This window comes from Astyanax mexicanus, chromosome 2 (genome assembly GCF_023375975.1).
Source record: "Astyanax mexicanus isolate ESR-SI-001 chromosome 2, AstMex3_surface, whole genome shotgun sequence".
Taxonomy (NCBI): Eukaryota; Metazoa; Chordata; class Actinopteri; order Characiformes; family Acestrorhamphidae; genus Astyanax; species Astyanax mexicanus.
This window is the reverse complement of record NC_064409.1, coordinates 51,811,961-51,835,909: the sequence shown is the minus strand read 5'-3', so window position 1 is coordinate 51,835,909 and position 23,949 is coordinate 51,811,961. Positions and strand designations below refer to the sequence as shown.

Sequence of the window (23,949 nt, the reverse complement as noted above, 5' to 3'; positions counted from 1 at the left end):
GTAGATATATAAAAATAAAAATCTGCTTAAACTCTGCCTTACTTGAAATTCAGCACATTTTAGGAAATGAAATTAAGGGTTTGATTTAATTTCTAGTAGCAAAAGCTTTCAGATTCTTTACTGAAGCAACAGTGCACATTTAACCATTAACTTAAAGACATAAATTAAAAAAAAAAAAAAAATTATATTCCACCCCCATCTAAGCCAAATCCCTCCAAAATAGTTCTAAAAGCCATCAAAAACTAGTAGCTGAAGAAATGAACAGTCTAGCATTTCACCGCTGCACTGACTTGATTGACTGTCAGCTTAAGAGAAATTCCCAATTACCTGAAACACCTCCAGGCATGGTTCACAGTGTTATTATAGTACTAGATGGAATAGAATTCTGCGCTTTATTATTATATTATTATTATTCTACATACACTGTCAGGTATACGGTCATGCATATTGTATTGACCTACTCTATATTCTGCAATGTACTTTCTGCATATTGATTGAATCTGTGCTGGCAGAACTCCAAGCTACCAAGCTGCACAGCGCCTGCACTCGTAGCAGTTCTTTTTTTTTTTGGAACATTTTGATTTTGGTGTCTTCAGGGTAGATGGCCATTGTTATAGGGAGGTGTGTATTTGGTCTGTACACCAGCCTTCCACCCGCTGACCTCGAGCCTGGCTGGTGGTCAGAACCTCCATGTGGTCAGAAAGCAAAGAAGCAGAAAATAATAATTTGTATGTTGACATCTGTGTCTTGACTGCTTCCACATGTGTCAGACATGTCAGATCTTTGAGTGGAGGAATTGAGAAACACAAAGAAAGGCAGTTTGGGGGGAAAAGGGCGACAAATGAAGCTACTAGAGAGAGCCATCTGGTGTGTGTAGTGCCAGAGGTCGCATACACTGCCTCCTTATTCCCTGCTTGTGTTCATCAAACAGTGGCAGCCCAACATAAGCCCACCGGTGCAGGGGCCTGCACAGCTAATTGCCCCCCAGAGCAACATGAGAGCGGGAGAGAGGAGAGGGACGAAAGTGGGGCAACTATAGTGTCAGGCTTTACGTCTCATTTTTTTGACACAGTCGAGCAGACAGGCTCTCAGATCTTTAATTGAGTGCCTCTGTGAGTGCCAGCCTTAGTGGTGTGAGCGAGGTGCGGTGACTGATGCTATCACAACCAATGAGGCGGTGGCTGGGGGCTTACTGCTACACACTAATAGAGTGATAAACTGACACATTCTGATTTTTATATATTCTTTGATGCATTAAAGCACCAATTAAAGCCGTCATAACCTACATCTGCAGCACTGTGCCGTGATTTTGCATGGAAAACATTTGAAGAAATGGTAGAAGTCTCAAAGCAGCCTTGGATAAGATAAGGCCCAACACTGACATGAAACGAAAAGCGAACATTCGTTTTTCAGACACAACATCCAGCGTAATTAGTTAGGCTGTCTGCTAGGAAAGTGATTCTCTACTAATAGGTTTAGAGGTAACTCACAAGTCTGCCTGTACAGATAAAAGTCAGTGCTGGTCTGTGTATTTCAGGTAATGAGAGGAAACACTTAAAGCGTAAACAGGCATCAGACGCCGTGCTATCAGCAGCAAACACCTGCTGTTCAGCCCCCCCCGTGGAAATTCCTCCAACAATGCGCTTCCTTTGCACAGGTCGCGATGTCAGAATGTATCATTATTCCCTCCGTGAGTCAAATCTGAAAGCATCATCTGATCTCCTTTACAAAGTCTCATCCCAGGAACCCCCCCCCCCCCCCCTTCTCCTCCCTATTTCCATTTTCCAGATGATCTCCAAGGCTCAGGAGAGCGGAGAGATAGAGCAGATGAGAGAAACGCGGGAATGACAGTAAATTAATGAGTGTGATGCTGTGATTAGAGAAGATGACTGCCCATCGTCAGAAAGCGCAGGGAGCTATCATAATATCTGTGCGTTTGCACAGCTGTAATAGGAAAATGAGTCAAAGCAGAAAGCAGAAAGGACTGAAATGCAGGAAAACAGGAAAGAAGACATGCTCTCCATGTTACGAGCTGCATGATATGGACAAATATAGTCCATTGTATTTATATTGCTTCACATTGTGAATGTAATTTGGGATGGAATAAACATATGGTGGTGTCATATTACTAGGTTACCTATATGGCATGTCACCTACATGAATTAGGCTTAGAGTGCAAGCATTTTTGACAATAGTGATAAGTTGTATAAATACAGCTTGTATAATGTGGTTCCCTGCCTAACAATAAAAACCATATATTGTATTTTTCGCACTATAATGTTAATCTACACAGAGTTTTCTCCTAAAAACTGTGAGTAAAGTGCTTTAATTTATTTACAGTAAGCTTAGATTTCCATATTTCTCCAGCACTAAGGCTGGAGCACCAGTGGCTAACCGCTAACAGGTCCTCCCTTCAGAGCAGCGAAAGAGCTAGCACGGCTAAAGGGTGATGCTATTGCTGCTCCAACAGTGCTAGCTGGGGTTAGCAGCAAACTACAGGCTGCTAATACTCACCGCAGAAAGGGGAAATAGCAGTTAGTGGCTAATGCTAATGCTACTGCAGTCTCTGTGGTGGAGAATTAAACTAAAACTCCTGAATAACGCTGTACTTCAGTGGAGTGGATTTTAGGTGTGCCTTATAGTGCGAAAAATACAGTATACTATACTTGTACTGGGCACAGGTTGAGTTAGGCCTGCGCCTTTAACCCATCTATGCAGTGAACACCACTGACTACACCCTGTGGTACCTGTGGCACCCAGAGATCAGTGAGGGCCCTTGCTCAAAGGCCCCACAGTGTCGCCCCCACCACAAGCCTTGGTATCAAACCCGCAATATTGTTTTTGATGTCCCACTGAGCCACTAGAATAGTGGACAGTATTTCTACTTGTTACAAGACTTTAGTTTGATTCCTCAATGCTGGTTCAATCCCTCAACATTTACTGCTGATGTGCCCTTGAGTTGGTGACGGCCCACAGCTCTGGATGTGTGTGTTTTCTCATTGCAGAAAAATGCTAAGCTCAGCCAGAGGGGAATAAAGCCCCCAGTACTCGGCTGTGGAGCTGTGGAACTGCACTTACTGGAGTGATGGAGCACAATTTCATACCTGTGAGATTAGTTGGTGTGTCATTTGTGATCAAGAACTAATTAATCAACATTAGTACCTGATCTTAAAACTGCTGCTATGGCTCAATGCGATCAAACCCTCAAAGCAAGGTTTCTACATTGTGTTTCTACAACTGTCTGTAAAGAACACCTTTTAAAAGTAGAGGTGCTTTAAATGTGAAGTGCCAAATGATGGCACATGCAGTATACTATATGGACAAACGTATTGTTTCTTGTTTCCAAATCAAGAGTATTAGGAGTGCAGCCTGCTTCTTTTGGAATAGCTGTTTCAACTATCCAGGAAATGCTTACTGTCCAACAATAACTGTTTTACTGAGTTAAACCCCCCACCTCTCCAACTCATCCCAAGTATGTTGAATGGAGCACCTTCATTCCAGAGTATACAGTTCTACTGCTCCACAGCTCAATGCTTGTGGGCTTTATACCCCTCTAACCCACAGCTGGCATTAGGCATGGTTTTAAAAGTTTCATGTTTATCTGCTGCAGTGAGTTCTATCCTGTTCTATTCTATTCTGCTGGTAATACTAGCTTGATTTAACACTGTAAACGAGCAGGTTACAGTCCAACATACTTGCCTATAAACGGCAAAAGAGTTAGTGCATTTAGTGGGTAATGCTAATGCTCCTCCAGCAGTGCTAGCAGCAGGCTACAGTCTGATAATACTCACCTCTAAATGGCAAAAGAGCAAAAGAGCTAATGCTAATACTGCTCCAGTCTCGGTGCTGGAGAAACTTTACTGAAACTCTTTTATAATTCTGTACTTCAGTGGAGTGGCTTTACTGACTGGTACGATTTATACAAAAGGCACACCGGATTTTTGGTTAAATTAAAGGATTTTAAGTGTGCCTTTATTTTCCATTGTGAAAAGTAAGTCTACAACTTGGCTTAATCCCTGGGAAACTTCCCCTTTTTTCTCATTTTTCCCATTTTCTCCCAAATTTACAATTACCCAACCCACTCATTAGGACGCCACCTATACCTAGTGATGCCCCAACACCAGGAGGGTGAAGACTAGCACATGCCTCCTCCGACACATGTGAAGTCAGCCACCACCTCTTTTCAAACTGCTGTAGATGTAGCATTACTGAGTAGAAGTACCGGGTAGCATCACAGCACACCCAAAATAAAGCGCAGCAAATCGTCTCCTAAACATCAGCTCACAGATGCCTTGTGCTAACCGAGACAGCGCCATCTGCACACGAGAGAGCATGGCCAATTGTGCTCTCTCAGACTCCGGCTGCTGATGCCAAGCAGCATGACTAATCTTATGATTATAGTGGAAGCGCCCTAGTCTGCTAGATTATTTTCATAGCTTGCAAACCTTTTTAATGATGTTAGCCTACAGATTTCACATAAGAATAAAACATGCTAATTCATAGCGCATATAAAAAAAAAGCAGTCGTGAGTTTTTTTCTCATCATCTCATGCTGGATTTCCTATAGAAATCTTCTCTAAGTGGGCTGCGTGTGTGTGTGAAGATTTTCCTATTGACATATGGTAAGTGGACGTACGCTCTACCCTGGAATCTACCCTTCCAAGCATGAAATAAAAAGAACACACACAACGTAATAGGATTAGCTCATAGAAATGAGCCGTGCAGATCAGTGCTTAAAATAATATATTTGCTCTGACTTACTGCGAGGAGCAGGAGCCGCGAGCGGATGTGTAAATCTGCTGCAACTCATGCTGGCTGAGCAAAAGCATTCAAACAAATTCATATGAAAACAACCAGGCTAAGGTTATCATCATATATCACTCAACGCTCCTAAACAGATGGCGCCCTTCCTCAAATGGGCTGGAAATAAAGGAATCTTGAAGCTACTGGTGCAGTTTGGTGGATCAAAACGAGAACTAGCACAAGGCAAAATAAATTCATCATCTCCGGAGGGATATCTGATCAGGTGGCTGATAACATCATCTGTCAAAGCTCAACACAGGGGTATTTTAACACAATGAACAGCTCTTGACATAATGATGGACTGGCTGAGCTTAACGAGGGTTCTGAAGGTGTCGTTATACGTTTCCAGAGCGGTGACATATAGGTAATGAGCAAATTCACTCATGGGGCAGAAACAATCAAAACTGGTGGCACAGAAATGCTTTGGTGTGGATTTGGAGCGATCTCATTCATATGGACATCAATATGATTTATTCTGCAGGGTAGAACACTATGGGAAACATTGTGGTGCAGAATTATATGAACTATGCTATTGCATTTAAACCTTATCATGCCTAACAGCTCGTCTATGGTACACTGAAAGGCTTTTCCAATGTCTCTCTTTTCTCTTAAATGTGACTCTAGAATACATGTCTGCCTACAGTGGGAATAATACCATGGAGACAAGACAGAATAAAGTTGTGATTTTTACAATATATATATTTTTTCCATTTCAACGATTAAAATATATGATTGAACATATTGTATTTGACTGAAACTGAAACAAAATGCAAACACTATTTTTTTGTTATTTATATTTTGAAAGTAATCATCTTTTACTCTGATTATCAATTATGTTTGATTTATCATATGCAGTAAAATATAGAGCAGTATGCAAGTATATCATCTTATATTGCATAGAAATCTGATTAAAAGCTGGGTTTAAGCTCAGTAGTTGGATTTCTCAGCACATGTATACCTGTCGACTCTGCTTTATTTAATTTTTTCTGGTTTTTGTTTAAATAAAATTAACTAACGAAATAGGACAGCTGTGTGAAGGGCATCATTACATTTAATAAGAAAAGAACAATATTTTAAAATTCATATCTGCCAGTTAAAGTGGTCCATGTTTACAAAAAGCAATGCTAGGAAGTTTACGTCACATGCCTCAGTGAGATTATTGGCTTGTAGAAATTCAATTATTACCTGACTTAGGAGTTTTTCCATTATCTGATTACTAAAGTGCATGTGAATGCGTTGATTGGATTATTGGCAAATCTGATTTATCAGGTGATTGATTGCATTAATGTAAATGCACTTAGTTGTACAGTTGTTTTGAGCAGAAACTAATCTAAAGACTGGAAAAAACAGCCTGATCTGAAGCATTGTGCATATTGGGGTGAGAATTTGGTACAAATAGCTTGAATTATGGGTCTGACTCACCTTTTGTTAACAGTCCAGGGTGGTAGGAATGATGTAGGGATGTGGGGAAGGTTTATTTTAAAAAAATCTTTAAAAAAATCAAAATGTGTTCTTATTATCTTTTATGTGTATTAGGCAACATTGTTGCAAATGAATATGCTATTACTTTTTTGGGATAAAAACCCAGAAACTCCTTTAATCTGACATTTTTATGTCTCATTTATTTCACATTTTAAAGTAAATGAGGTACCAGTGTTGAGAAGTCACATTATTATTGGAGGAGGGCAGATTAAAAAGCAGAAATAGCAGTTTTTGGCTTAGAATTAAAGGGTGCATATTTTGGGCAGCTATGCCAAGAAAAGCTACTGAATATAGAATGCAGTCCCTCGCTGGGACCTAATGCACTGATCTGAAACCAGCCTATCCTACCCAGTAGCCTGGAGCCGTTTGAGACAGCCTCTTTGCCATGTTCAAACCAGCCTGTTTCTTTAGACATTCAAAACCATTTGGCCACCAAATTTTTCATGAAGCGACTCTTTTCCTGCATCAAACTAATCAGAAAACAGATGCAAAGCAATCCAGCCAGTCAGCGAGCCTGCCAGCTTACCGGATAAATATGGAAATATCCACATGGTGTGAATATCTGCAGACTGAAGCAGAGTGACCATAACAAACCAGAACATCCTAACAAAGCCATTTTAATTGAAAATGCAACAATGGTCTCGGCTCAGCGGACAAGGGCAACAGTGTGCCCCCACCCGTCCGTTTATTTACCAGCCTGTGATCATGCATCCTAGGTCACGACGGTGACCCATCATCTGTCAGCGTGGACCCATGGGGACAGCCCTGGGGAGTCTATTACCAGCAGGGCTGCTCTTATGATTGGGAAAGGTCTATTATAGGGAGTCACGCTGGGTGGATGTCAACTGTTATTAATAAACGTGACAGGAGGAAACAGGATGGAGTCTTACCTCATATTCCAACTCATCCGTCCTCTCAGCATCAGCCGGCATGGTGGAGAGATACTCACTCCCCTCATAATACTCCTGACCCATGGTGTGAAGAGAGTGGCAGCTATGGACAAAGAAACAGTGTGTGTGTGTTAACCCTTATAAGTCAGAGTTATGGATGGTCATGACAACACTGCATTGCGCAATGAAGCAAGAAGTGACAAGAGGCTGTGGAATACAGTAGAATACATATGGTAAAAATCACTGTAAGCCATTCTTCTTGATTTTATAAGATAGACAATGATGAAATGTACAATGCTGTGTTTTATAATTGAATCTATTAATAATAAATGACAGAACTATCTATCTGGCAATACATGTATTTTGTTTATTCTGGGCTAGGGTAACCAAACAACCATGGGGATCTTTTATGTGGACATAAGAACAACTGATTCTTTATAACATAAAAAAAAAAACATTTCATTGACATTTTATGACTGTGTATAAACACTGCATGTCATAATGTAGCAGTTTTAATGTAGAAATATTCACTTTATAATAGGGGTATAATGGTACACAAAAGTCACAGTTCAGTACAAGTTTGGTAAATTTTGGTACAGCTGAATAAAAGCAACAACCCCCCAAAGAGAAGTTAAAGCTTCATTTTCTATTCAAGACTGATGCTAATATGAATGGGTTTATTGATGCAGATGTAGAATTTATCGCTGTGATTGTAAAAATGTTGAAGGCCTGTGCTTCTTCCATGCTGCACTGTTCATTAACATAATTCTGAACAGATTTAACTCATTCACACAACGCAAAACTGTATTTAAAAAGGTAATTTTTAAAGCTTTACTTACAAAAAAAATGTGGGGTTTAAATCAGGCTCAGGCTCATAATGACAGTTTTTGGGGTGGGCCGAGTCAGGCTCAGACAGAACGTGCATGGGCTCACATTGGGCTGGATTGTTTGGGCCCAATGTAAACTAAACTTATTTGAAGAGGGCAGATTTAATTTCACCCTGCTCTTGTGATGTGTTTTGGATTTAACATGGTCGTTGTGTCTTTTCGTGTCTCGTCTGTAGATTTGCCAAAACCAGCAGCAATGCTGTTGATCTGCTTCTTAAAATATGTAAGGTACTGTAGTGTTCTGGGTTTTTGTTAACAGGGTATTTTCAATTGAATGCAACTGCTGTACTGTACTCTAGTCTATTTAACTTTAATCACATGCAATACACTGTTATTTATGAGCATAAAGACAAAAAATCAGTATTTAAGTCAAGATGTGTAGTAAGCTCAGATGATAAAAGAAAAAACTCAGGTTTTGAAAATACACAATGTTTTTTATTCAAATTTTGTGCCTTTCTGTGCATTCATGTAACTATCAGTTTCCCCTGTGTGAAATTATAGGGCCCTAGAAGCAAAGACATTCTAAAATGAGCAAAAAAATTGGGTCAATTAATATTAAAGGGTTAAGCGGGAAACTGAGAAAGACACAGATAAAGAAAGGAAGAAAGGATAAAATCCTCATGGGGAAAGGAAGAAAAGACAGCAGGCGAGAGTGAGAGAGAAGATGTGCTGAGACAAGGTGAGTGAGAAAGTGCAGAATGCATTTAGAGAGTGAAGGTATCAGTGCAAGGAGAAAGAACAAGGCACACACACTTCTTAATCCGACCCCTTCAAATAACACAGACCGACACACGCACATGCCTTCTTTGTCCTTTACTGTGACGGCACTGACAGGTGAATAAAACCTCTTACATTTTCAATGATGATGTCATGAGAGGAATAGGACACTGTCTCTAATTAATCATTATACAGCTTTCAGTCTATAATGATGCCCCCTCCTCCTCCTCTGCTACTCCTCCTCCTCTCGCCGTCCCCTCGTCCTTGGGGAAAACACACAAACAAGCCTACTTTCCCGTCACGAGGGATTATTCAAGACAACCAGTAAAAGGCAATAAGCACCTCCATATGCTGCTGTATGCATATATGTATGCAATCAAGACTATTTTCCCAGTGGTGAGAACAGTGGGAGAACAAAAGAACCTGTGCAAGTTCTATGTACTGTGTATAATTTGTTGCTGTGTGCATTTTAGATTCATAAAGCTGTAGCAACATTGCTTTATAGCATTAATAAGACTTTAGAGCAATACAGCTCTGGAAAAAAATAAGAGACCTCTTCAGTTTCGGAATCAGTTTCTCTGATTTTGCTAATTATAGGTTTTTATGTTTGAGTAAAATGAACATTGATGTTTAATTCTGTAAACTACAGACAACATTTTTCCCACATTCCAATTAAAATATTGTCATTTAGAGCATTTATTTGCAAAAAAAAGACGAAATGGCTGAAATAACAAATAAATGCAGAGCTTTTAGACCTTAAATAACGCAAAGAAAACAAGTTCATATTTATAAAGTTTTAAAAGTTCAGAAATCAATATTTGGTGGAACAATCCTGGTTTTTAATCACAGTTTTCATGCAGGTTGGCATGTTCTCCTCCACCAGTCTTACACGCTGCTTTTGGATAACTTTATGCCACTCCTGGTGCAAAAATTCAAGCAGTTCAGCTTGGTTTGATGGTTTGTGATCATCCATCTTCCTCTTGATTATATTCCAGAGGTTTTCAATTTGGTAAAATCAAAGAAATTCATAATTTTTAAGTGATCTCTTTTTTTTCCGAAACTGTACATGCTGCCATCGAGTCACATCTTTTTTTAAGGGATGTTCATGGATTTTTCAACAAGACAATGAAAAACCACACGCTGGTTGATTTTGCATAAAAAAAAAGAGAACAGTTTTTTTTTTTTGTTAAAACAGTAAAAAAGTAGTACCCTGATGTGATAATTAGGGGTGGGTGATATGGCACCATATTTCAGGGTATATCGTATTGTTCACGATATTCCGTTATTATTGGATACAATACGATATGGCACATCCCTAGTGTCCATGAATTTAAATGTTTTGAACAAGACAATACAAAACCCCATGCGGCACATATTGTAAAGACATGGCTGCAGACAACAGGGTACAGGTACTGGACTGGCCTGCCTGCAGTCCTGACTTGTCTCTAATAGAGAATGTGTAGAAAATTTTGAAATGAAAAATGCATTGATGACTTTGTACTATTGCACATCATGAGAGGTGTTTGAAGGGAAACTGGGACAAAATAACACCTGAAACAATAAACAGCTTGGTCTCTTCAGGACCAAAACTTATTTTAGGTGTTATGAGAAGGAATATTAAGTAACATTACAAAGTGAATATGCTTCTCCGTATGTTTGCTATATGTAGGAATATACATTTATGTACAGTATGCAAACAAGTGGTGGAAGAACAAAACCAAACAGTGCACTTTCTATGCACTGTAAATAATTTGTTGCTGCGGTGCATTTTAGATGCATAAAGCTGTAGCAACAGTACAGCCATGGAAAATAAGGTGGATATTTCACAATATATCACCACCATCAGCGACACGAGCAAGTTCTAGAAGCAGCTATGTATTGTAAATGCCAGAATGCTTTATTTTGTCTACCTGCGCTGACTACATGAATACAGCACAATTGCATGATTTTATGATCTGTTGTGTGATACACTGGGACAAAACACATTTTGTTGGATCTATAAAATCTCTGGTCTGTTCACGGCACCTGATGGCACATGAGGAGGCAACAGCAGTGTTGGTTTTATGGGACAGGTTGATTACATTGGGACCCTGCTACAGGATATAGGAATAAATTTCAACTTAATGTAGGTGTCTGTGCTTTTCTACTTTATCGGTCAATTTACTTTTAATTAACTTGTAAAGCCCTTACGAGTCCAAAAGGAACACTGTGAGAAGTTATTACAACAACTTATTACAACAACCTTCAGACAAAAGCGCTGTGATCACGACACACGAGCTATGAAACGAGATGACATGACAAAGAGTTTTACAATAATTGATATAAAAGCTTGTAAAAGTACCTTACAAGTGCTACATGAGTTCACAGAGTTCATTGGGTGCAATGTAAGTATTAATGAAGCTTGCTGTCATATTCTTCAACACGTTGTCTACTAGGACAAACATTAATCTGTGAAGTCTATATCCAAGTATCTTACTATCAATGGGATTGCAGAATGAAACACAAGGCTTGGGTGAGTGACAATCTTTTACACAATTAATTATCCAAGGGCCATTGTGCTATATTAATTACCTCCTCTACCCTCTACAGTCTTCACTCACTGTCTGCGTGTGAGAGCTGCTCTCAATTAACTTCATATTCAGTAAGAAAAGCCCCTGCACTGCCATGGCTGGATCTCTGGGGAACAAACCCAGATCTTCTTTATGCTAAACTTTATCTTGTTCACAGTTTGTGAGTCCTTTGAGGAGAAGTCGAGAACAAACACAAGTAAATTAAACAGAAAAGAAATCAGTGCTCCACTTTCCTTTGTTGTTTTTGAGGAAGACCCCAAGATACCTTAAAAAAAAGTTCATTAAAAAATAATTTGTATATGCTAAAAAGTGCAAATCTCTAAACTTTGACTATATCCAAGTCAATACATGTATCTGATAAGGACGTTGCACCTTAAGGATGGTGCAGCACAAAGTATACCATACATTCCAGAGCAATACGCAACAAATTTAAGAAAGTTATATATTTGTTTAAGTTGTAAACTTAATTTCTAAGGTGTGTTATTAAACTGTATTTTTAACTGTATCAAATGCAGTTCTTAAATTTAGAAGGTCAAAAAATAAATCCAAATTCCCATCTGTGTTGACCTTTAAGTAGTGCAGTGTAGGTGCTCGCCCTGAACCAATATTATTTTATATATATATACCAGAGATTTTATATATATATATATATATATATATATATATATATATATATATACAAAAATACTTTATTGTACACATGTATCAAACTTAACAAATCCAATACTGATTAGGTAATAAAAGGCAGAATGCTATCATTTTTGTATATTTAAATTGTGGCACGCTAGTGTTCTCTGGAATACATTTTAGAAATGTCCATTTAAGTACTTTTAATCTTGATTATTAATACGTATTGATGTATTGATCTAATAAGCTTGACTACTTCCTTCTATGCTAAAGTACCTTCTAAAGTACTTTCTTAATTTTTTTTTATTCTTTTCTACTGAATACACTACACTGTATTTTAATTTGCCCTTAATCTGTGTGTAACTGCTTGCAATTGTTGTATTTTCCAATTTAACATGTAGCTACTGTAGCCATGTTTTAATGAGGGCTGTCTAGATTACCCACACCTTACCTTGATTACAACAAACAGAAAAAAATGATATGTGCTAATTTCACACAGCTCCTCACGTATTACCATATGAATCATTTCAGGTAAGAATTGGATATGAATATACAGTACCAATCAAAAATTTGAACACACCTTCTCATTTAATGTTTTTCTTTCAAGAGTGTGCATATTTGTCATCAACCTAAATGTGGCTACTTAGAAGAATCTAAAGTATAAAACATATTGGTTTAACACTTAATGTCTTCAATATTAAACTGTCATAATAATCGAAAAATCATAAAAAAAAGAAAACACATTGAATAAGAAGAGGTGTGTCCAAACTTTTGACATATATTTTATATAAAGACAACAAACTATATGTACTCTATCAAAATAATACCTAATTGGCTCTGATCCTAATCTAGGTCATTCCTTTAATAAACACTCACATTTGGTTTCTGTGATTAAGATTTTCCCCCTCAGGGTCAGGTGGTCTTACCTGTCTGAGAGCAGGAAGGGGCAGATGTCTGGCACGGGTGGGCTGCTGGGGCGGAGTTTGGCGATAGCCATGATGTGCTCGAAGGTAATATCTGTCTGTGTGCACACGTCCACCAGCTGGACATCCTGAGATGACCCTTGGCCCCGGGGGAGAGGGTTCCGCCGGAGCACCTGGACCACGATGGGGTCTTTGGCACTGCGGAATGCTTCCACTGCCTCCTCATGACTGGCCCTCGACAAGTCCTTCCCATTCACCTGCAGAAGGAACAACACATCACTATTAAAATACAGAAACTTTAAGGGATCATGATGGGAGTGTGGGGTTCTGAATGTAATTTTTTTTTACTCAATAAACTCAATATAAAGTGTGTGAAGTGTTGTGCATGCAGCAACAGTGGTAATGGTCCTCATATCCATAGATGGAAAACGGAATGCTCAGATTTCTTTCTATGGCACCAATAAAATTTAAACCAAAGTATGCAGCTCCTCAGTTTCATATGTTATTATGCATTATAGAGAATGTTTTCCTGCTGGGAAAGTCATTTTTCAGGGATCGGCAGGGAACATCAAAATCACTGTATCTGGAGCTTTCTCTCTGAAGGATGCACCATTATAATCATATTTATTTCTAATAATAAAACAACTCCAGGTCTGCTATTTTGCCTTTCAAATATTAGCCATTGCCTTATAATCATCTTCCTTATTTCTCCCTCAGTGAAAACCAGGATCAGGGTACTTGCCTCATCTTTGAAATGTTCCAGAATGCCCTGCTGGTATAATAGCACCCTCCAATGGGCTTAGCAAAAGAATTGAGCAGTGACCCTGTTCAATAACTGCGCAAGGGCAAACAAGTGTCAAAAACACAGCCCAACTTCCATAATAAAGATCCTTGGCTGAGCCACTAAGCAATTCAGTCTTTTCCACTCATATTTGGCCCTAAGTCTATAATTAAGTGTTCATTGGCTGCCTTCAGCTGGCGGCGATTAAGGCACACACGGGGCCAGTGTGCCATTAATGAAAAGCATTTCCTTACCCACTGAGAAGCATCCAAACAAAACTGCAATATCATTACCTTTTTTAAAGATTTCTTCCATAAAAAAAAATCTAATTTCAAACATCTGACAGAAAAATGTACTTAACATACTGGATAAAGCACACCAAGAAACACCAGTGCTTAAACTTATAATAATAGGGTGACCATATTTTCATTTGGGTAAACCAGGACACCTGAGAGCGGGGGGGGGGAGTCGCTAAATGACGTCAACACCTAATTTGCATAATACATGTCTCCAATAACACCACAAAAACTCGCTTGATTTGTCGGTAGTCACTTTTTTTTTTTTTTTTTTACAAAAAAAGTCGCTAAAGGGGCTGAAAATTGGCTAAATATAGCGACAAAGTCGCTAAGTTGGCAGCACTGACTGACAGTCACACTGTCTACATTCTGATTAAGAACAGTGCCTGTAAATTTAATGGTCCAGTGAAGGTAATTTAAAAACCAGGACATTTCCTCACTTTTTGAAAAAAAAACCCGGGACGCCCGGGACAGGACGTGAAATACGGACATTTGGTACCCTAACTTAAAGCCACTGAAATGCAAAAAGTTAAGTGCTTAAATATTACTTAGTACATATTAGTCCTTTAAGTGGTCTCACTCTCACTGTTAGCACACAAAATGTTTTTTTTTTAATATGGTTTTAAGGTTTTATATAATTCACGAATGACACTGGTGCAGCTATTGAAACAACACAGCTAATGCTTAATGAATAATAATGCAATTACTTTCAGAAGTATCTTTTCAGAATGCTATAAATAATACATTAAAACATATAGGAAATCTAGCCAAGCTCAGGCAGTGTTTTAAGGAAAGAGTAGAGCTCAGACAGCATCTCTGCATCATTTATAATATGTATCATGATCTCCTAAAGCGGTCAGTAGTCTCTCTCTCAGTAGCGAAAGAAAGAGAGAGAGAGAGAGAGAGAGAGAGAGAGAGAGAGAGAGAGAGAGCGTGCAGGCCTTTCTATTTGCTGACGGAATTGAATATCTTTGCTCTGCACATGGCATATATATGGAGAGGAGGCCTGGTTCATTTAGCCCAGTAATTGGGAGCCAGAGAGAACAATACGGATGAAATACTCCCGTGAATAGGCATTGAAACAGAAGATAAGAATCTGCTGCTTGAATATGGTCAAGCCAGCACAATTTCCCCCCTCAGCTTTTGAAATGCTGCCTTTCCCCTAGCATTTCTTTTCCATTAGGATTACTACAAAGAAAGAACAGTTTGAGAGAGATGGAAAACACACACACACACACACACACAGAGCAGTGGAGCTAGCAGTACAAAGAGTGAGAAAGAGAGAGAAATTTTCCACTGTTGGACTTCTTAGAAAAACAGCACATACAAATTCACTCATTTAATTGCTCAGGGCTAGTGTAAACAAATGAAAAGAGGGAGTAAATATGTTTCATAACCCAATAAGAGAACAAAGTGCATACTGTATGAACTGTCACTGATATTTTAGAGAGTGTAACCAAGCCATACTGCTGTCATTTATAACATGGTGTTATGTAAACCCTTAATACCGAATACTAAGTAATATTTATATAACTAGTACGGTATTCCATCACTGCCGAGACAAGACCTTAAGAAAAATTTCTACAGTAGACAAAAAAATGTTTAGTGGAATAATCTTTTATGGTGTTTGGTGTAATAGGTAATGACAACTCCTGTCCAATAGGGTTTGATTGTTCAGACAAACACACCACATTACCATATATATATATATATATATATATATATATATATATATATATATATATATATATATATATATATATATATACAGTCACATGAAAAAGTTTGGGCACCCCTATTAATCTTAATCATTTTTAGTTCTAAATATTTGGGTGTTTGCAACAAGTATGGGCACCCTTATCATTTTATTGATTTGAATACTCCTAACACTCCTAATACTTTTTACTGACTTACTGAAGCACAAAAATTGGTTTGGTAACCTCATTGAGCTTAATAGCCAGGTGTATCCAAACATGAGAAAAGGTATTTAAGGTGGCCAATTGCAAGTTGTTCTCCTATTTGAATCTCCTCTGAAGAGGCATCATGGGCTCATCAAAACAACTCTCAAATGATCTAAAAACAAAGATTGTTCAACATAGTTGTTCAGGGGAAGGATACAAAAAGTTGCCTCAGAGATTTTAACGTTGTCAGTTTCCACTGTGAGGAACATAGTAAGGAAATGGAAGACCACAGGGACAGTTCTTGTTAAGCCCAGAAGTGGCAGGCCAAGAAAAATATCAGAAAGGCAGAGAAGAAGAATGGTGAGAACAGTCAAGGACAATCCACAGACCACCTCCAAAGAGCTGCAGCCTCATCTTGCTGCAGATGGTGTCACTGTGCATCGGTCCACAATATAGTGCACTTTGCACAAGGAGAAGCTGTATGGGAGAGTGATGCGAAAGAAGCCATTACTGCAAGCACGCCACAAACAGAGTCGCCTGAGGTGTGCTTTTGCTTTTTGTTTGTGGCGTGCTTGCAGAAATGGCTTCTTTATATATACCCCTGCCCTTCACTCACTGATTGCCGAGTGTTAGATTGGTTCTGTCTGTCTTTACAAAGCTTTATCTTGCGCATTGTTATTTGGTCTCACCATTCTTGGTATTTTGTTTTGGTCTTTTGATACTTGTGTTATCTTGCTTGTTTTTGACCACGAGTTTGGATTACCCCTTTGTAATAAAGCCCTTTTATGGGATCTGCGCTTATCTCATCTATGCCTAGACCTGACATGCTTAGTCAAGTTTGATCATACTGATTGTCTAAAGACCATCTAAACCATCAAACTCTAACAAACATCTACCCTATGCTGGTAAAAAAACTGTCAGCATTTTTTAATGTGCACTTTACATGTAGGCTAGCTAACCTATCTAGTTAGCTATATTAGTTTTTATATGCTATCAAATGTTTACACAATAGAGACTGTACAAAAGTACCTCAGGGGGACAAAACAACAATAGGTGAAATAATGTATAACTTGCACTATTTACTGTTAAAAACTAATGTAAAAAACTGTAACGTTATGAATTTAGGGAGTTTTGTTGCTTTTTTCCAAATGACTGTTAGTTACCTAACGTGTGGATGTCTCTTTCTAATAAAGCCCTTTAATTGTATCTGTGCTTATCTCATCTGTGCCTGACCCTGACATGCTCAGTCAAGTCTGATTATACTGATTGTCTAAGGGTGGTCAGGTTGTTTGTGCTTGAATACCAGCTAAACCATTAAACTCAAACAAAATCTACCCTATGCTACCATATACCCTAAGCTAATCAACCAGCTTAAACAGTTTAAGTTCTTGAGCTGGTCTGGCTGTTTTTATTTTCCCAACAGAGATGATTTTAAAATGACTGCAAAACGCAATATATGTATTTACGATGTATTGTGTAAATTCGCCAGTGTTTAATTAGTATTTTTAATTCAGTACAATCTGTATCAAATGTATAGTTTTAGTGGTTTGTTTGGAATCTCAGTGTTAGTATAATGTAGATCAGGTGAAGTTCTGTTCTGTAACTGAACTAACGTTAGCAAACTTTCTATGTGCTGTATATATTTAATTATATTTAGAATACATGGAGAAAGAGCTAAAGAGGAATATCAGACCCCACAAAAAGTAAGTTCTCGCTTCTCTTTCAGAGATAAACACTTTGATTCTAAAGGCGCTTCTACTCTCAATGAAGTGACCTTTACATAAAGCAACACTGCATTAATCAGCCAGGTAATAAAGTAGGTCAGCTCTCCTAAGGGACTCTCACAACAAACCTGTGGAAAGAGAAAAACCTGGGCTCAACACAGAGCTTAACTCTATGGACCTATTTTGTGCTTTTTTCTACTAGTCAGCGTTCCAAACCTATCGTTAACACCAGGTGCGAGCGATCCGCCGGGGCTGAGTTTGGAGTTTGGTGCAGTGTGAAAGCGCCTCCGTTATGGCCCGGCGGTCCATTCCTGAAGCGGTGAGATCGGAGACAAAGAAGCCGCACTAGATAAATGAGCACGCCTATGGCTTATGACAGGCTGGGAGAAAAATGAACAAATTGTAAGTGCTAGCAATGCCTCTAGCAGCTTCCAGCCTGATGGCGGACGTGGCTGGCTGGCCTTGCTGAAGGAAAAGAAGCCATTTAAAAAGCAGAAAGACGCGAGGCGGGCTACTTCCTCCTGTTTACACGAGTGCCAGATGGACCAATTAATTCTATTTGAGAAAGTGAATATTAATGATTAGGGGCATTCTGGGCACCAGCCTGGCCACGTGTTAGCATTCTGCTACCTGCCAGTGGTTTAGAGGTAGCGGTGCCAGAGCGTGTCTTGCTACCAGACTGATGTTCAAGGACGAGAGAGGCATCTCACAAGGACAACGACTACTGAAAATATAATGCTAATATAGGGAGAATTTATCATGTAAAGAGATTAGCAGCTTTGCTTGGTGAAGAGTAATGCGCTTTATGGGAAGGACAGGATTAGGTTGTGCTACAGGGCCATCATTTGTTTCCACAATAATTTGATTTTCCTTGTATGTATCAGAAATGTGGAAACAGGGACTACATTAATCTGGATTAGAATTTAACAGAAATATAACCTTTATTTGTGAAGTAATATGAATAAACTTAGGGCTGGTGTTGTGGGTATGATCCTTACTCTGGTCTTTGTCTGTGAGAAGTTTGGTTTGTTTTCTGTGTTTGTGAGTTTCCTCCTAGTATTCCAGTTACCTGCCACCTCCCAAAGACATGAACCCTGAACCCATGAACCCTCCCAAAGACATGAAGCTCCAGACATAGCATGACAATGGCCAGATAAAAACAGATAATATTGGCATAAATTGCTAATAGATAAAAAAAATTCACTGGCAGTACAGTCAAATCGTCTTTAAGTAAAAAAATATATATTACTATATTACTAGTGATCAACTAGTGCAATCATTCCGGCTATCACTCACACGATCAATGCCTCTTTAACTTCTGGTGTATTCCCGACTGCTTTCAAACAAGCACATGTGACACCACTGCTTAAAAAGCCTTCTCTCAACCCCGCCCAGGTTGACAACTACAGACCGGTCTCACTGCTACCTTTCTCTCTAAAACACTAGAAAGAGCTGTTTTAAATCAGGTCTCTGGCTTCCTCTCCCAGAATGACCTTCTGGACCAGAACCAATCTGGGTTCAAAAAAGGACACTCTACCGAGACGGCTCTGTTGTCTGTGACTGAAGCGTTGAAAACTGCCAGAGCTGCAGGTCAGTCCTCAGTGCTCATTCTGCTGGACCTCTCGGCCGCATTTGACACAGTCAACCATGACTTCCTCCTAACTATACTCTCAAACATGGGGATCGCAGACAATGTGCTGTCATGGTTCAGATCGTACCTCACTGGGCGCTCGTTCAAGGTGTCGTGGCAAGGACAGCTGTCCTCAGCCCGCTCCTTATCCACTGGGGTTCCCCAAGGTTCGGTACTGGGACCCCTTCTCTTCTCCATATACACCACCTCTCTTGGTCAGGTTATCCGCTCACACGGATTTTCCTACCATTGCTTTGCTGATGACACCCAGCTATACCTGTCGTTCTCACCTGAAGATCACTCAATCTCCGCACGGATATCGCAGTGTCTCTCTGACATATCCTCATGGATGAAGGAGCATCACCTTCAATTAAATCTCTCAAAGACTGAACTTCTGGTTATACCAACAAAACCATCTTTTCAACACAACTTCTCTATAAGTATCGACTCTCTCTCTCTCTCACCGACAAAGGTTGCTAGGAACCTGGGTGTTCTGGTTGATGACCAACTCTCCTTCACGCACCATGTGGCCTCGGTTGCTCGGTCCTGCCGCTTTGCGCTCTATAACATCCGAAAAATTAGACCGTTCTTGACGCAACAGGCCACCCAACTCCTGGTGCAAGCGGTCGTCATCTCACGCCTCGACTACTGCAATGCCCTGCTAACTGGCCTCCCGGCCTGTGTAGTAAAACCACTCCAAATGATCCAGAACGCAGCAGCACGTCTGGTCTTCAACCAGCCAAAACGGGCACATGTCACCCCGCTGCTCATTGAGCTCCATTGGCTACCAGTTGATGCTCGCATCAAATTCAAAGCTCTTACAATCGCCTACAAGGTGATGACAGAACAGGCTCCTTCCTACCTGCACTCGCTCCTGAAGGCTTACGCTACCTCCCGGCCGCTGCGCTCCTCCAGTGAACGTCGCCTCGCTTTGCCAAAAACTCACACAAAGCAATCCAGACTGTTCTCCTACAGAGTTCCCCAATGGTGGAACAAACTACCTTCCACTACCAGATCAGGAGAATCTCTCGCTATCTTTAAGAAACTCCTGAAGACAGAGCTCTTCAAAGAGCACTTACTCTCTTAAACACCTCTAACACACTAACTACTTCTATCCTCATTTCCTTCTTCCTCTCCTTCACTCCTCTATCCTATTATTCCCCTTTGTCCTCCTTTTATCCCTATCCAAAGATGTTTTACCTTTAAACTTATTTTACATTGTACTCAACTATTGTAAGTCGCTTTGGACAAAAGCGTCTGCCAAATGTAATGTAATGTAATGTAATGTAATGTAATGATTATTTTGAATATACTGTCACTTAAAAGGGTTTCTCTGTTAATTAATTACAGGACAGTGATACAGTGATAGTGCCATGATAGTTTGAATCTGTTACAAATAAATTATCAGAACAAAATCTTGCACAACTTCAAGTTCAGGAAGATTTGTTCTGATAGTTACCTAACATTATAAGCCAGTGCTCTGAAACCTGGTCCTGGAGGCACCCTGTCCTGCACATTTATTGCTTTCCCTTATCCAAACACACCTGATTCAGCTAAGCCAGGTTCACAATACATGCCTTTCAGAATCATCAGATTATTGTACCTTCACACCACTCAACAATATCTTAGTCAATGTGGTTTCCACACTACACAACTAATCAAAAGAAACAGGGTCATCATTTATGCAATTTTTAACCTGCAGAAACCCCAAAAATCTTGTTTTGTCACGTCCAGATCTTAAGCTGACAGATATTTGACAGGGGCTCGCTCTGAAAATGTAAAGCAAATGGTGTTTTTTCTCAAATCCAGGGACTGTCATCTGTAATGAAACAGTCGCCAACCAGAAAATCGGGCCTAAAATCATGTAGTGTGTTGCTGTGTGTTAAAGCTGGAAAAACAGTCAAACTTGCAGGGAAAAAAATGTAAGTTAAGGAAATTAGTTTGGAATATGTTCCAGCTGAATTGGTTGAAATGACTTAACTTACCTAAGTCCTCCTACTATTTTTTAGTTCAAATTACATTTAAGAGAGCTATTTGAAACTTGGCATTTTACAATGTATGTAATTACCGGTAATTACCGGTCATTTTAGCATCATAATGGATTCCTAAACCTAATCATGGATTTAATTATATCGTATCCACTGAGCATCAGAAAGACTCTATTCTGCAATGTTTTTAATTTCTCCATTTTTCATTTACTTTTATAAAGTATATGTATTTATAGAGAAGTCATATCCTTAAGCAGAACAAACATAAAATACATACAGTATCGGTCAAAACCTTGGACACACCTCTTCTGATCCAATCAAGTTTTCTTACTTTTACATTTTTTTTTTTTTTTTTTACAATTGAAGACTTTAAAGTTGTACAGGAACACGTGAGGAATTATTTTGTAAAGAATAAGGGTTAAAAAAACAGACATTTAGCTCTGAGTCACCTGGAATAGTTTTGTCAGCGTCTTGAAAGAGTTCCTGGAGGAGCTGAACAATAGCTGTTTCTTTTTCTTCAGGCTGTGAAGCTCCAGCTCATCCCAAATCACCTCGAATCACCATCTCAGTTGATCAGGTTTAGATCAGGAGATTGTGGAGGACAAACACTGTTTTTATTTGTTTACTATATAACTCCATTAATTGTGTCCCTTAATTGTTTTTCTGTCTTTAATATTAATCTACAATGCAGAAATTAAGTTAAATTAAGATTTTGAGAAGCACACTGAATAAGAAGGTGTGTCTAAACGTTTGGCTGATACTGTGTAAAAACAACAATGACAAACTCTTTTCTGAGCAATTCCGATTACACTGAACCGTGTTTTCTTTCCCTCCTCCAGTAAAGTTGTATATTTCCGCAGACACTTTCAGCAGGAGGCTGATTATATGGTGTTTACACAGATGCTCGCGGCTCAAAACCACTGGCAAACACACAAAGGCTGTCCTTGAGAAACTTCTTAGCATAATACTTAAACTGCCGGCATAATTAGCGTCTCACACATGTTGAATTTCCAGTCGAATCGCATCTTTCCTAATGAATCTGATGCCGTGCCAGCGGAGCATACTGGTTATTGTGCACAACACAGATGCTTTTTCTTGGAGGATGGTGGACATTACCATGGAAAAGGCTTGAGACGGATAAGTAGAATGGCCTGACTGCGATGCATCTGGTAATGTTTGCACACAGACGCTCAGCAGCTGGGGTGGGGAGAGAGACGCGTTTTCATGCTAAATCTCACAGGACGTCCTTTTCACACCCGGAAAGACGCTCGAAACAAGCTACTGTCAAACCGCGAGTAAACAAAGATCTCCTGACATGTCTTTCTTTCTCTACACCTTAGTTCCATTTCTCTACTTCTTTCAATATTCTCTCTCATTCTCTCCTCTCTCAAAGGGTACAAAAGGAATACTGAATAGAAAATAGCTCATCATGACTGCATGGGAGGCTTTTGTAGTGAGACTAGGTGCTTTCTCTTAAAGAAGGATGCTAGCTTTACAAGATCTTTTATTATCAAGGCCTTAACCTCTATAATTATCTGAATACCTGGATTTGATATTATACTGTAACTCCCAGCTCACATCTGACAGATAAAGCAGTGCTGCTGGAGTTTTTAAACACCTCAGTGTCACTGCTGGACTGAAAATAGTCCAACAACAGCATCCTGTGAGCAGGGTCTTACGGACAGCGTCCTGTGGGCAGCAGCCTGTAAGCACTAATTAAGGACTAGAGGTTGACAGGGGAGGACAATAAGTAAACACACTTTTTAAAAACCCCAGCAGCACTGCTGTGTCTGATCCACTCATACCAGCTATACACACACTAACACATTGGGTCTTATTTTAGTCAACCATGCACAGCATGCAGCTGGATTAAGGGCGTGTCAGTGTGTTTTCGGTATCGTGAGGATGCAAAAAATCTGCCTTGTGCAGTTCGAAACATGCAAAATGCATGAACCAATTCTCTTAACTAATCATTAATGTGTTTTGGGCAAAATGTGCAATAAACCAATCAGCACTCTTGGAGGACTTTGGAGGATTGTTATTTTAACAGCGCAGGGCTTCTGCACTTCTGCACTGGGTCTCTTTTTGTGTGTGTGTGTGTGTAATGAGCAGGGGTTTATGTGGGCTGAGCCAAGATAGCAATAAACATCTGACTGTTGGCTGTTGTCAGGGTTCAAATCGGCCAGTGGCGCACCTGTTTTCTGCTGCTAAGATAGCAATACACAAGCCATTTACTTGAACACACTTCACTTCCAGGCCATCACGCCTGTAGGTGTAGATATATTCATATGGTCACTGTCCAATGAAATACACTTATGTCCATAAAACTGTCCCTTACACTGTGCCAAAATTTCTTGTTGAACGGACCAATAGAAACTCTTCAAAATGACCTGAAATAAACTCTTTTTACATTGTCTTCCATTGAAAGTTTACAAGGTTTTTTCTCTCTCCTGTAAAGTTGCTGTTTTGGAGATAAGTGTTTTTCATTGGACAGCGACGATATGCATCTTTGCTATTTAAACGGTGCAGGAGCAAGGAGTGAAAATGGACAGTAGGAGGGGTGTAAGATAGCAATGAGCATTATGTCGTGCCTTGGAGTACTTTTTAAGACATATGTAAATAGCATGTTTAAATGGTTGTAAACCTCATGTTCAGTTATGATCAGATCTCTTGAGAAAAGGTAATGTATTTCTGTATTGTCTCACTGTAAAGATCTCACCTTTACTGATAT

The 23,949-nt window shown here is 39.4% G+C and overlaps 1 protein-coding gene across 1 annotated transcript in view; it reads right to left on the bottom strand.

The window, feature by feature from the left end:
• The window catches only part of LOC103023148 (PDZ domain-containing RING finger protein 4), a 94,637-nt gene that overhangs the window by 22,001 nt on the left and 48,687 nt on the right, over positions 1-23,949 (bottom strand). Inside the window, exons 2-3 of the mRNA XM_049474527.1 lie at positions 12,902-13,155; positions 7,175-7,277 (exon numbers count right to left, since the gene is read on the bottom strand). Of these exons, the coding sequence (XP_049330484.1) occupies positions 7,175-7,277; positions 12,902-13,155 (357 nt within the window). The remainder of the gene's footprint in view (positions 1-7,174; positions 7,278-12,901; positions 13,156-23,949) is intronic.